Source organism: Hirundo rustica, chromosome 11 (genome assembly GCF_015227805.2).
Source record: "Hirundo rustica isolate bHirRus1 chromosome 11, bHirRus1.pri.v3, whole genome shotgun sequence".
Classification (NCBI taxonomy): domain Eukaryota; kingdom Metazoa; phylum Chordata; class Aves; order Passeriformes; family Hirundinidae; genus Hirundo; species Hirundo rustica.
In genome coordinates, this window is record NC_053460.1 from 10,970,539 (window position 1) to 10,986,411 (window position 15,873).

The following is a 15,873-nucleotide window of genomic DNA, read 5'->3' on the forward strand; positions in this document are numbered from 1 at the left end:
GTTACTGTCCAACTCCAGAATCAGAGGGGAAGATATAAAATAAACTGACATGTCTCTACTAAATGGTACTATACAAAAATTACGGAGATTTTCACCAGATCATATTGATCAGATTGCTGATGAAGTCTGACATGATGGCTAATAAAGTCTGTTGCTTTGTTAGTGTCTGTATTTTATCCCCCACCTTAATCAAGGCTTGTTTAAAAGCATTATTTGGCTGACTTTGCAGTTTCTCTCTCTAACCTCTCATTCTGGTTTCTGCAAGAATCCGAGGGCAACAAATTCCAACGGAGAAAATAACATTCAGTCAAAGAAAATAATTCCTTCTCACTCACAATTTCAAATACTTAGGATTATTGGGATATTGCATAACATTTCCAACCCCTCAGTACTAATATATGAGACACTGCCTATTTAACCGTAAGATTAATTTGTAAATTGGATTCACTGGATAAAAATAGCAGTATCAAACTAGTCAGCTAACATTTGAAAACACTATAATCTGCTTTAGAGAACTGATCAACTCAAAAATAAAAACACCAAAACAAAACAATCCCTACAAAACAAATATATTATACTGAGCTGCAGAGAAAAGGGTGTTTCTGTGCGGGAAAATCCACTGCAGGTTGCAATGTTATATTGCACTGCAGTACTCAGTTGGGAGAACAAGCAGTGACTAGGACAAACCCCCAAATCTTGTGGTCACACTGGCTTCTGTAGAGCAGCTATTTAGTAACAGTGAGATTGCAGCACAGAACTTTTCTTCCTGTTAATTCACCCTTGGTCTGGCTGGTATCTGGTGACAGATGTAGCTGTGTTTTACCAGCTGCATTACAAGTACAGTGCAGTAACCTATGGGTACAGTACAAGCCAAACAACGGCTATGACCATTCCTCCAGAGAAGCTGCAAAAATGAAACTCCTTCATGAGCTTTCCACCCTTCTGCAGATTGGCTGTTCTTCCATAAAGTGTGTGGGGCGTTGGGTGTTATCAGCAAAAGGAATTTATAATGTAAAGGCACACTAATGTCACATTATACTTAAATCAGTAATAGTTTGCTGACAGAAGTAGGGTTAAAATAAAAAAAACAGCAAAAAACAAACCAGGTAACATGAGCAATGCAAGATTATGTAACTGGCATTTTCAATTCTTCTCACTATGTCTTTTCCTTAAGTATGAAGTGATTAGCAAAACATCAACATATGTTCTCCAACACATTAATACATAATCTGAGCTGTTTGGAAAAAACCTTTTGTATTCCCCTGAGCTGAGAACTATGGCCATAAACAAATGGCTCTAAGACGTAAAATGAAATAGCACCACACCACATTAAAAAAAAAAAAAAAAAAAAAATCTATTTGAGGAAGACACTTAATGTGAAACTAAGCATGCAAAATGAATTAGGGGGAAAAAAGGCCTAAAACTGCCCCCCAGAGCTTCGAAACAGCTATTTGCAACCGAAATTAGAAACAGTTCTTTGAAAATAAAATCATGAACATGTTCGAAAACTGAAGAGAAAATGAACTAATGAAGTAAAGCAATTTATGTCTTTCCTGCCTCTCCCCAGTTCCTTCAAACAGAGCAGGGCAGTGCTGTGACATTCTGCAGTAAACGTTATTTCTCTCTCATGCCACTTCTGATTCTCTCTACCCTCTGTTCCCTTCACACCACAAGCAGGTGATTTCATGATATGCCCAGGAAAAAAATGGATCTTCAGTCTTTTATATTACATTTGTTGGCCTAGAAATTTATGTGTATCTGAAAACAGAACACGACTGAAAAGTTACAGATCCTTTCAGGTAACCTTTACCTAAGACAAGCTATCACTTTAGATAACGAGAATTCATTTTGGTAAACAGCTTCTGATCCCTTTTCCCCTCCAGCATTATTATCTGTGGAACACCAGAGGGCAATTCAGTATTTCACAATTGTTATTTGACAACTATCATCAACTAACACAATTAATTTTTACTCAACAGCACCTTATTTTGAAAGCTGATTTTGCCTCTGTGGATGAAATTGCCACAGGATAAAAACGTGTGCATTTCCAGCACATAACCTTACTTTACTGGAGACTACCCTAAAGTAAGAAGTTATAATCCTGTCACCAATGCACACATAAATAGAATAAAATCTCTTATCAACAGTTCATGTTTCTTTGTGCACAAGTTTTAGAAATAATTAGCTATGTTGCTATTATTTCAGGACAATCTATGAAAAAACTGTATAAAGTAAGTTAAAAGAGAGATATTCCTCAAGGGAATGACTCGACCACTTCAATTCATCTAGCACTTCCTTCAGAAGAAGTATTCCACATGCAACTAGAGTCTAACAGCATATTGATCATTGCTGCCTTCAGATCCAACACTGCAAGAAATCTGTTCTTTCAGTTCCTACAGCAGCAGAGCTTAGGGGAAAAAAAAAAAACCACAATAAAGCTTGAAACAACCCTTTTAAAAGCTCTCTCAGAGCCAGCTTCACTGATCAATGTCCCGTCTGTTAGGCAATCTCTGCATTTTCGAACTCAGCCAAAGTAAGGCTCAGGTCTAACTGCCAGCTCAGTGCAAGTACTTACAGTCTCAAATCTATGGGCTTCTGTACTGAAACCAAACAGATACAAGCAGGGCATTGATGTCCCATTACAGAAAAGGGATTCTACCCTGTAGGATTTTCTGATTTTAACCGAGAAAAGTGGCTGATGATGATAAGTTCTAACTATGAGATACACAGAAGTGTGAGAGTAATTGTCACTGTGTCAAAGAAGTGTAACTTTCTGGAGAGAGGGGAAAAAAGGTCTGTAGACATAACACACAGAAATTTATAAAGGAAGAATACCAACTACTTACCTGTGAGTCTTCATCTTTCAATGGCCGCTGTGGAGTCTGCTTAGCATCAGACAATTCATCTGAAGATTCGTTTTTCCTTTTCTGCTTTTTGCCCAGTGTGATGATCAGCTTTCTGTCAGAAACAAAGCCCCAGCCCCTGAGTGAATGCTGCACACCAGAGTGTGTAAATTCAGGATCAAATCACTAGCAATTCCCATATTCTGAATAGAAAACTCAGATAGCACCACTGTCTGAAATGAGTAATAGGTCTCAAATACCTTACAGCAGACAGTATTGTCCAACAGTGTTAGTGAGCTTCTCTACAGTTAACTTGTTATGACAAATTCCTAATTATCATAAACATTTGAAATCTCTACATGAGAAACAGAAATACAAAATCCAACATTTAAACCAACTGACAGTGGTAAACTACACAAATTTAGTAGAGACACCATTTGCAGATGACAACACTAAATGATTTACTATAAAAAATTTACCATTGTAAAATGTTGCTTCCCTTATTTTTACTCAAAAAAATTAACTGTGGAGAAAACCTAGAAATCACTCAAAGCTACCTGACACACAAAACTTTCATGACTAAATAAGCCATTCAATGGTAAAAACAAGGGAATTGAACAAATTTTTTTTGCCCTTAAAAAAAAAAAAAAAGAGAGAAGGCAAAATGTATTTGGCTATTTTATATCCAAAATCTGGTAGTTTCACCTGTAAGTAGTCAGAACCTACCAAAACCACCACTGTTAAGAACTACCACTGTGCTGAATAAATTAAACTATAATGAAAAAGCACCAATTATTTTGTTGTTTAAAGATTACACTGTAAATCTTGCTACCAATTCGTCAGATTTGTTTCTAACTAAAGGGTGTAAAAATATTTTTCCATATTTGAAATGTGCCAAATACACTTCTTTAAATGTTTTAGTGTTTGCAGTAGCATAATTGTAGAATAATGTCAAACCATTCAAGTAAATCACAGATAGAGAGCTGTCCTAAAATACATATTTTGTATAGTCTTTTATGATCAGATCTGTAAGAGAAAATGAGGAAAGTGTTCCAGCATGCAAGTTGCCTCTGCCATGTTACAAACAAATTAAGCACAAGATTTTAGTCTTTATGCAGACAATACAAGTTATTTTACAGCAATATAACATCAAATATGTTGCCCACCTGATGAGAATACTACTGGTAAGAATGTAATGGCTGAAACACAACTCATTTACTTCTCTTTGCAAGTGTACAAACAAGAGAACACACATATATTTACTGTGTCCAGACTAACAGTTCACGTGGAACATAAGCATCTTCAATTACCAAAACTCTGGGGAAAGTTTAAACAATATGGCTTACAAAAGACTGCAGGTATATCTTCAGAAGCAATGAATATTTTCATTGCTTTTCAATATTTAATCACTATATATGTTCAGTGGAAAGGCTAGAAAACCCCAAAACCACTAAAGATTTTCCACTCCAATTTTTTTTTTTTTTTTTTACTTTTAGCACCAAGTGAACAGCACTGATGGATGCAGGTTGAAATGAAGCTGTAGTCAGCATAATCACAGAGCTGTTTGTTCACAAGTAAATTCTGGTTCTTGGCTTTTCATTAGGTGTTCTCAGTTTCATTATTGCTTATAAACATGTTTCATAATCACAGGAAATAATTTCAGCAATGAACACAGTGGTTTGCCTACTAACTTCAAGGTTAGTTGGAGCACTTTCCCCCTAACTTTTCAAGCCCTGATGAGGAATCATCTTTTTTTTCTTGGTTTTTATTTTAAGACTTATATTCTTGAGTATTTGTCCAATATGACACTTTCTAGTGATGGACTTGGATAATAATTTTTTCCATTTTTATCTCACTTTGTTTCATAAAATTAAAGTGTTACATTAGCACTTGTCACTAATATGTCAAATCAGCTCATATATTCCAAAAGGATGCAGACGAAGCACACTGTGATTGACCTTCTGAAATTGCTGGTAAATTGAATTCTAGACGCTAAAATTTAACTTGCATTTGAAGGGAAACCTGGTAAACTTATGAGTGAGAATTTCCTGGGAGATCATTCATGAAACAATATCCACCCCACCAAGTTCCTGGTTTGCACCTTTAGAGTTTGGAAAAATGGTAGGAAGTATCAATATATGTTTTCCCTCCTCTTAAATTCTTTTGAATAAAGAGGATAACTGAATGTTCTTTAATCAAGCGTTAAGCTATAAGCCAAGCTGGAAGAGGTCTTGGGAAACACCTGTGGTCCCTACTCCAAGCCAACTTCAGAGCTCTTTTATGTTGCTCGGCCCAGTTAAGTTCTACTTATCTCCAAGGCTGACAGTTGGTAGGTACCTGGGCAATCTGTTCCAACAGTTTGATCCTCTTTGGTGAAATGGTAGATCAAATCAATCCCTAAATACATGTTGCTGTGTCAAGTATTTGTACCTGTGCAACCACAGCCCAATCTCACTTCATGCACTACTGTTTACTATTTTAGGCTCAAGGGTCCTTTAGTATTCAGGAAACAGGATATTTAGGGATATTGGGTTTACTAGTGGTACCCACTGAATAGCTGAGGATTTTAAAGGACCTTCTGTTTTAGAACGTGGGGTATTTTGTGATTAGACTGCTCTAGCCACATCTTTCCTTGCCCATTTGTTCCTCTCCTTCCCTTAGTTTTAGTCCCTCCTTGGGTTCACCTCTTGCTCTGCCCCTGCAGCCGTACACTCAATATTCCATTTGTCAGCTTTTGTGTCTTGCTTTGAGCTTTTGTATTCCCTACTCCCAGTACCTCACAAGCATCTCCCTGAATTTTTCTGAACATCTATCTGTGCATGCTGTAGATCAGAATGTTTCTTCCTCTATATGGATATGGTGCCAATGAGAGGAATAAATGCAGTTTCACTTCTTTCTGATCCAGTGCCCAGAATCACAATGCTCCTTGCTATCAAAAGTAGCACCATACTGTTGTTCAGCAAAAGTCACACATTTCTATCAGTAAAAAATGCAATCTGCTCATATTTTGGCCAAAAACTTCTAAAAAATCTGCTATGTGAAAACAATGATTTTCAGAAGCTTGTAAACTGGATCAATTCTGTAAAAAATTTTCATTGAGTGAACAAGTTCTCTAGCCAGTTTATAAATTTCTGCATGAAAGCATAAAGACCCTTGGCTAAAAACCCTTTTTCCACCCTGAAACAAACTGTTCTGAACAGAAACTATCTATTCTGTTTCTATGAAAAGTTAACAGCACACTGCAGACATGGAATAAATAATATCACCAGACTCCACTCCAATTTCACTTTCTCTTGCCTTTTTAAATTTATATTTATCTTATTACATAACAGCTATAAATATTTCAACAATTAGACACTGTAGATTTCTTCAATACACACTGTCTTCTATAATTACAAACTAAAGATGCTGAGAAACTTACACCACAAAAAAAAGGTTTAAAAAGAAGATTTCTCACGAGCCAATATTACTTCTGATCCTTATCATAAGACTCCTATCATAGTTTAGAGCTACCAAGAACCACTATTTGAGGAGCACTGCAACTTCTTTCTTAAAAATGAATCCCAGTAATAATGTGCTCCATTCCCCTTCTGTTTCATAGCAGAGAATGTGATGGAAAACACTGCCAATACCCTGAACAGCTTTAAAGGGATTAAACACTCTTCAAAGCCTTCCAGAGAGCAAAAAAAGGAAATATGAAAGAGGACAGAAAGAAAAAGGCAGCAAATACGTATTAGGCACATCAGAAATAGGAAGTACAGCTGGCTGTTAATATGTTTTACTTCAATTTTCCCAAAAAAGAAAACACCAACTAACTAATTATCAGTGCCCAAAGTCACCTCTCAGATATTATAATTTGTAGCCAAAGCACTCTGTCAAATTACTAACAATAAAACTCCTACGTTATCAGCAGTATTAGGAACTCTTTATCACTAGAAACTCAGCTAAAAATATAAAGTAGAAGTTTCCTTGACAAGATATTGTATCCTCTTGAATGAGAGTGGATTTGCTAGTATAAAACCATTTTCTCTTATCCTTTTACCATATGTTTAATAACTAATACTAACACAGTGTTATTAGCCACTGTCTCCTTTCCTTCTCCAGCTGTATTTTAAATTAAAAACTTCTGGACTGTGCACATATTTTTAAACACTCCTAATAGTATTTTTGAAACCATGGGTCAGTTCAAGCTCACACTACATTGAAACAATAATGCCAAACAACGAACAAAAGTTATTTATTTGATAAGGCCACACTACTTTGTATTCATACAGTTTGCAGTAGAAACATTAGATGATGCCACTTAGACCCAACTTATGCATCAAAACTACCACCTGGGAGCAGAGAAAACTTCACCAAGTCACAGCTCAGCACATGCAATGACATCCCAGAAGGATGATCAAACCTTGAATTTATTGCCACTTTAATCACAAAATACTGACCTTAACAGACCCAAAAGAACTCAAAGATTCAGTGAGCAGCCCTTCTTTCTGACCACAGACCTGTTCACCAGCATTTGCCTCACTGGCACGACACACGAGGAGGACTGGCAGCATCTGCCTCCCAGGAGATGCAAGCTGTAGGTACTTACACTAAATACAGCGTCAGTGTGGCAGGTGAACCACCCCCTCTCCACCCCTCTCCCCATGTCTTCTGAGTTGCCACCCGAGTTTATAAAGATTTCAGAGCACCTTATCACTATCAGATCAACAAGCAAAGATTATCTGTCAGGGTCCTGGGTTCTAAAACTGCTTGTAAACAGTATTTGTGGGATCTGCATCGAGGTTCACGGCAACAAGGACAGTCTCATTTGAGCAGTGCAAGGATCACATCCCACATGCTGGATTCACTGCTACATAATTCAAGGATTAATGAAAAAAATCCACCATTGCTCTTTTAGCACACAAAACAATACAGCCGTTTCTGGCAGCAGTTTTGAACTGAAAGACTACCACTCTGACTCAAACATTTGTAAACTGAGTTCTTAGAATTTGGGGGACTTATGTATTTAAACTATGCAGTGATTAAGAAAAAAATTACCTAAATGTATTCAACTGATATTGTCCTTTACATCACCAGTGCAGAACTGTTGCTTTTCATCAGGGCTGTGATATTTAATTTTATGTTTGAGTAGGTGGGAATACGTTGAGAGCTATAAAACCTAAATGCCAATCTACTTTTTTGAACAAGAGAATGTTCACAAATTCATAATTCTTCGTATCAAGTGGTATGAAGTAGACCTTTTAGATTAAATACACATCACCTTAGATGGAAGAAGTACAATCAATTAGAAAAAGCTTATAAATGGAAACAAGTTCTATGCATAAATATGAAAAAGTTTAAATAGATTCCTAAATATCAACACACCTTGGTAAAAAGCTAGGATATGAAAAGTGGTTCTGCTGCCTGCAGAGGAATTGTAAATGAAACTTTGAAGAATTAACTTCATCAGCAATCAATGCATAAAGCAAATTGGTTAACCTTATTTGGTATTACTAAATATATCATACGTTCTTCTAATAATTTTTGTCATACCCCTACAACATTCTTGGCAATAATATAATTTAGTCATGTATCTTCTTATGGCATAGAACCTCTACTAACCAAAGAATCCAGTTCTAATAGACTTGACTAAAATTAATAAGCATTATTTCTGTCTTCGCCGCTCAGAGAAATAAGACCTTAACCCTCACCTTCAGAAAGAAACTACAGCCTGCCTAGAAAGTAACTGCTAGCAATTTTTAACTAGCAATGATAAATTGGAATGAATCATGCTATAAATCTTCCTGTACGTGTAGCTCTCAGAGCACCACTAAGGAAAATAGAAACAGTTAACATGAAGCCACAAACACAAACTGACCGTCTAAGCAGCAATAAACATGAACTGTTGAAAAATCATCCTGCCCCCCAAAACTGCACACAGTAGTTAAAACTCATCTTGATCCCAGATGAGGACTACTCAATTTCAGTAAAAGCTGCGTTGTATTACAATTTAAAACACTTTTTTTTTTTTTTTTTAACTGATGGCTACCTTGGCAATTTTACCAAGGTCTGTTCAGCAATTAGTGTTTCAGGAGCAGCATTTACAATTCAGCTCTAACTCTGAAAATCCTCCTCTAGAGCAACACAGAACTTGCTACACAGACAAAAGCCCTGTAAGAGTTCAAAGTCTGTGATCACAACCTAAGTAAGAGATTGCTGGTTTTGAGTGCTGGGCTACAGAGGGGTACAACTCTGCTTGTACTGAACAACCTGTGTTTGTTGCAAACAGAGATATCAAAGACCCGGTCAAAACTGTTTCTCAAACATTTCTCAAAAGAAAAAGAAAAAATCAACTTATTTGTTATTGTTTCAGATCACTCAGCTCTCTGTTGGCCTGCAAAAATGAAACAGGAGTCACCTAAAACCTAGATGTGACTTCAGATCTCAAACACACCCAACCCTGCACCACCTCCTGCATTGCTCTGACACTCCAAATCCAAACTGAATGAACACATTTGACACTTCCTGTAAGTCAAATGAGCTTGCTATAGAAAACCCTGACTGAAAAGAAACATATTCATCTGGGATGGACATATCGCAGTAGAAATCCTAAAATGGAACAGCAGTTGCACCCAAACAAATTCTCCACTACTGTCAAAAATGTGCATTGATTTTTTTTTTTTTATTGTAAACCTTTACTGGCTTCAATGGCTCACTCACGACTATAACGCTTGCAAAAAAATCAGTACACAATAGCTTCTAACACCTGGAAATTGTTTATTTATCTTTTTAAAACATGAAGGGACTTCAGGTTTTGTTTTCTGATTAAATACAAGGAAATCCATATATACAAATCTGTATATATATTTTTAATATTAAGTTTTTCTCATTATTGATTAAAAAAGAATTTTAATACTTTTTTATCCCATTTTAAACAGATCTCAAAAATCCTTCCTTCCAAAGAAAAAAAAAACATTTTAATTGAACTGAGATCTTCCCTTCCTGCCCAATAAAGCACTTGTCTTTTACAGGTATTATTTTAGCATAGTAAAATTTTCTCCCAAGATTCAGTCAAAGTTTATTTTAAGGTAACGAAAAAATCAATGGAGCAACCCAAACGCTTAAAAACCCAATCCTATTTTTACTTAACAGTAATTCCAAGGATTTGCTTACACTCATTAAGAAATATTTTTTAAGAACAGCAGATAGGATAAAATCTTTACAAAAGCTGTTTAGTATTCTAAACTCCTTATTATTTAATTTTCATTTTCTCTGAATAAAACATATTTTAGTAATCACATTTTTTTTTTTTTTTTAACTACGGTTGAAAAGATAAGTATAATGATTTTGAAGTAATTATTCTGCTATAATATCAGCAGTTACATTTGCATAAAAAGCAGAGTTTGGTAAGATTAGTCTTTTTAAAAAAATCAAGGCCTTACTACAATTGCTGCTCTGCAAAATCCCTGGTGCATTCTTTGCTAAACAGTTATTATTTTATGTATTTATATCAATAATATATAATAGTGCTAATTCAACACAACGCATGCTTCTGTTTGGATACAAAAATGAAGTATCTAGATATGCCAAAGCATTTGATTTGTCCAGCTAAATAAAATGGAATTCTGTGAATATGAACAGAAATCTGCGGTTCTAGAAGTCTCTTCACAACCCGAACCTGACTGCTACATCTTTAGGTATGCATCCCTACGTAAGGAAAGCAGTACCTGGCCCCATGATTAAGTTAGTAGAGTGCTACTGGGGCATTAGCTGATTAAACTGTTAAATAATGAGGAGGCAAACCTTCACAGCTCAATGCAACAAGATGAAACACTGACCATAATTAAATGGGAGCTCCTCTAGCAGCTTGCATGTACTTCACATCAAACACAAACACCATGGTTAAAAACACAGTTTGAGAAATGTCTCTTTCTCAACTGACGTCGTCTGATGAAATCCTGAAAACTGATCCTAAGTGATGTGCACAGCAAAGCGTTTCACCAAGACAAAGCTGAGGGCAGAATCGTAAATTGTAGGTAACAGTTTACCTTCCCCCCCACCCCCAGATTAAAAACAATAGAAAAATTATGGCAACTATGTAGTATATCGTAGCAATGATATTTTGGCAGGTTTTGTCAATTATCCAAATGAATGAATAAAAAGGACAAAATGCAAGGTTTCCTGAAACCGACACTACCTAAACAACACTGTTTTCTGAGTAGACAGACCCACAAAATGTTTGTTATAGAACATGAGTAAATTCAGAAACATGAAAGTGAAATCAACTTCGGAAGTACACATCCAAAATCCCTAAACTAGATTAAACTACATGGAGAATAAAAGAAAAGGAAGCACTACACAGTGCACATACATGCAGCATCATATGCCAACACATTAACAGAACAGAAAGAAATTAACACCATGAAAGCTCACATTAAGAATGAAATTGGGCATAGAGCAGTAACCTTCATACTACAGGATAACTACTCAAAATTGTTTGCTTCAAACATGTAAGAAAAGCACTGATCTCTAGGAGAAAAAAAGAAAAAGCTGAGATAAAGGCTGATTAAAAGAGCATTCATTTCTGCTCCATACATTAAAACATACATATGTATATGTATATGAGACATTTAAATTTGAGAGATATGCCAGTTAATATTTCTTCTACTGCAAAAAGAGCATGGATTTTAAAAAAAATAAAAATCAGACTGTAACTAAGACTTCCATTTCAAGTTCTGACGTACTTAACATTGGAAATCACACACTCTCCTTGAAAAGTCAACAAGCAACGTAGGTTACCTCTGGAGTCCCAAGAAGAGCCAGCTCCTGAAACCCCTGGAGCATTCTAACACCTAAAGCCTTCCCAAAGCTCCTGAAACTCCTGGAGCATTCTAACACCTAAAGCCTTCCCAAAGCTCCTCACCCCAAGGTATCCCCCCAGCTTGACCCAGCTGAGTCTGCAAAATTTTTAAGACAGCATATTAAATTGATATGAGCAATGACTACAAAGTTCTTAGAATTTAATCTTTCCAGTATGTGCTTTACTTTTGATACATGTGATATCTTTAAGAATATTCTCTTGCTTACAAGTTCATTAAACTTCCAATTTCTTTCTGTGCAGTTTATCAAGCACGCTGTATTTAAACTACATGCCAAAACTGATAGAGACAGCATTTATAATCCAGAAAAACTTACTTTGGAGTCAGAATAGATTACAAAACTCAGAACAGATTACAAAACTAGATTAAAAAAATCGAGTCTATGCTTCAAAGCGAGTACAGAATATTTTCGAATACATATTTAAAATTATTCCTTTCAAAAGGACACTCCTACAGTGATTTTATCTGAAGAGAAAACAGAGCATTCTTGTTCCTGAATGAGAGAGTCCACACATGGACTTAATCAGGAAGAATTTTGTGTAGGCAGTGGAGGAGAACATTTTATTATCATTAAGCAGTTTCCATTTTAATCAAGGATTTACAGTCTGAAAAGAAGACAATGTTTTAATCTACTTACCCAATTTTTGTTTTCTCTTTAATTTTGGATGAGGAACCAGTTTTCGGCTTTTTGCTCTCCTTATCCTTTGGTTTGGATTTAACTTTTCTACCCTTCTTTTCCTCTTTTCCTTCAGCTGAAACACTGGGGAAGTTTTCAGGGCTCATTACTCGTGGAATGTTTCTCTCTCCTCTCTCTTTTGCCTTTGCAATTGCTTCAGATATTATGCGATTTGCCTTCTCTTGTTTACTTTCCGAGTCTGTTTTTTTCTTCTGCTTCTTTTCAGACATTGCCCTCACCTGGGTATTCTGCAACTTAGTATATGATCCTGAACCATCAGTCTTCTTGGAAGGAGGCTGTAGCGAGAAACAAAAAGTAAATTAAATCCCCCTTATTTTAAAAATATAAAGTGAAAACATTTTTGATACGGATACGCATTTTTAAAAAATGTAACTGCCAGGGACTTATGTGGACACAAGAAATGAGGAATTCAGTTTATACCACAGAATGGCGTGGGTTTCAAAATAACTACATCAATTGTTGGGTTTAAACAACCAATCCAAGTATTCAAAGTCAGTAAAAAACATCCTTCTGGAAATTCTCTCAGCCTTCTCTCCACCTCTGTAATTAAAGAAACCAATCCTTAACCTTTGTAGCATTCCCATACATTTAACACAAATGTCCAACAGTAACAGATGAAAAAGCGAGGAGCTCCTGACAGTAACAGGATCAATGTTTTTTGCCTTTGGTATGATACCGGGACCACAGTCACCTTAAAGGAGACCAATGATCTACAGGACTAACTCGGTGACGAACACAACAGATGCTCGAACAACACCAAGATTAAAAAAAACAGACAAAAGATAAAACCAAAACTAAAATTACACAGCTCTATATCCATACATAGGCCAGAAAACAGCGTTTCTTTTATTCAGATCAACAACCACTCCGTGCCTTGGATAAAAGACGCGAGTTGTTTTTATCTTCGTGTTTTTAACGCCCGTTTCATGGACGCAGAATTGTTTACGGGGCTGATGAGCCTCTCCTGCAGCCAGCCAGAAGACATGTTTTTGCTTTCCTCCCCTCCCCCTTTGAGGAATGGAAAGAATTTCCTATTCAAACACAAAACCCCAGCAGATAACAGTTATGTTACGTTCTCACCCGTAAACGCGCCTCTGCCTAAAGCAGGAAGAAAAGCCACCAGGAATTTCCAAAGACATTTTGTGGCCAGACCCCGCGCACTTCCCGGGATCCATGTTCTATAGGTGCCTCATGGGCGCCGGGGGCGGGAGGCAGGGACGGGGCCGCTCCCGATGCCACCTTAAAGCCCCGGGGCTGGAACAAACAGCCGGACCCAGCTCGGGAACAGCTCAAGATGGCGATGCGGCTCCCGCAGCAGCAGCCAGTAATAAGGAAGGTTATTCAATCCCATTAGCCTTTTAGCCCAAAGAACCCCTCCTCCTCCCACTCATTCAGGCTCTCACTTACCCTTCCTCTCGGCCTCTTTACTGAAGACATTTTTGGCGTCAGACAAAGACTTGCCCTCCGCTTTTCCAGCACCCCCGGCAGTGCTCAGGAGAAAAGCATGGGGAGAAGATTGCTAAATGGCCTATTTAGCGAGCGGCAGCCGGGCCGCGCACAGCCCTCCCCGAGCACTCGTTCGCTTCAGCAGCATCCCCGCGCCCTGCCCGGCGCGCACCCGCCGCCCCCGGCCCGGCCCGGCCCCGCCGTGCGCGGACCGCCGGATCCCAACAAAGCGCGCAAAGAAACGCACAAAGCATCAAAAGGCATCAGCGCCAATATTAGCGCTGGTTAGACCCGCTCCCCGCGGAACTAGGCCAGCAGATGGTGCTACCCGTCATTATTCCATTAGGCTCCACGTTTAACCCCCGCGGGGATCGGCTTTAACCCTTCCCGCTCCCCGCCCGCAGCGCCGCCCACAGCGGCTGCTCGCTCCCTTGGAAAACCGTGGGAACCGGGCGCTGTGCGTGCTGGACCTGGCTGCACCGCAACCCTGCGGCTGCAGCCCCGGGGAGGGCACGGGGGGACAGCGGCCGAATCCCAGCCGGGGGCCTCACAAACACATTTGGCTCTCCAATCTCTCTGATTTTTTTTTTTTTTGGATTATTATTTTTCTTGCATTTACTTTCACTGCTATAAGATGGTATTAGTGACTGTAATCATTTGCTGACAAGCTTCCCTGCTTCCTACAGAAAATGGAAGAACTGCTCGGTTTTATCCCTCTGCCCCTGCCCAGACCTGCGGGACCCTGCGATGGAGACCTCGGGAACACGGCTCTCTGGTAAGCACCCTTTCATTCCCAGGTTGGGTTAAAGTGCTATTTTTAAAAAATCAGACAAGTTTTAAAATACGTATTGTGGACATATCAAATAAAAGCAAAAAGAAGATTTGGGGTTTTGCAAGGTTATTAAAAAACAACAACAACAACAACAAAAAACCAAACCAAAACAAGAAGTCTTTGACAGCATGGCTCCATCCTAGCAATACCCTTGATTCTCAAAAGCCCACTCTCAAGAAGAGTGAAGAAAGATTGGGACTTGATTTTTGGTTTTACTTAATAGATACATATATCTTTATTTCGAAAGCTACATGTTTTTCCATAGAAAATTTAAAATATGGCAAAGATTTAGAGATTAGGATCAGTCATTACACTAAAAGATAATTTCACTTCTATTTAAGATTAATTTCAAAATCAAGTTCCTTGTCCACTAGAAACACTAGTGGTACCAATATTTTAAATTTATTTTCTTAACAATACCACTTAAATTTACGGATATTGCTGTAAATATGCAGCAGTATCACAAGGACAATTACTACATTTTAATTTTACTTTTTAGACCTCTAGCCAAGATATTTCTCCATTATGTTAACAGTAACTATAGTAAATTACAGGGATTTATCATTTAGAGCTATTATTTCATATCTTAGTAAAAATGGTAAATAACCAACCATTTTACATTTTGAGATCAGCTAAACAACAACAACAACAACAAAATATTCTTAATGTACCCTTGGTATAATTTCAGCTCTAAAAGCCAAATGCTACTAAAGCCAGTACTGTTACATTGGTCTGTTCTTGAACATTCCTGGGCCATCAAGAAACAAACAAAAAATGCTTAATAATTAATAATTAAGTAGGTAATCCAGAAATCCAGGCTTTTTCATGAATCCTTTTACGGTCTCTTTCTAGATATTTTATTCTTTTAAAGCAAAGTTTCTTGGCTACGTTTTCTCAGAGCTCAAAGCTGCTTCCCAATTTATTCCTCAACATTTACTATATTCTTGCTGTAGAACTGTGAGTATGCTAGACAAGGCTCCTCTATGTTAAAATTCCTCTGCATCTTGCTCTGTACTATCCCTTCTGAGTTCTGCCTCCTGCACTGCACAAACATTAAGCTATCTGTTAGAAATCCCAGATAACAGGGTATTTTAAATTTTGCTATGGCATTTCTAACCATATGGAAATGACATTCACAAAGATGCAGGAAGGCACCAGCCAGTCATTCTAAGCCAAATAAATGTGTAATGAAAC

The 15,873-nt window shown here is 37.5% G+C and overlaps 1 protein-coding gene across 5 annotated transcripts in view; it reads right to left on the minus strand.

Annotated features, from left to right (window-relative positions):
* The window catches only part of CHD9 (chromodomain helicase DNA binding protein 9), a 71,538-nt gene that overhangs the window by 39,085 nt on the left and 16,580 nt on the right, over positions 1–15,873 (minus strand). For 2 of the 5 annotated variants that reach the window (XM_040075700.2, XM_040075699.2), the window contains exons 2-3: positions 12,342–12,676; positions 2,847–2,958 (exon numbers count right to left, since the gene is read on the minus strand). In XM_040075700.2, coding sequence (XP_039931634.1) covers positions 2,847–2,958; positions 12,342–12,676 — 447 coding nt within the window. Of the gene's footprint in view, positions 1–2,846; positions 2,959–12,341; positions 12,677–12,821; positions 12,843–13,481; positions 13,631–13,808; positions 14,509–15,873 lie in introns of those variants that run through there. The other 3 variants (XM_040075701.2, XM_040075703.2, XM_058422150.1) reach the window with 3 other exon arrangements.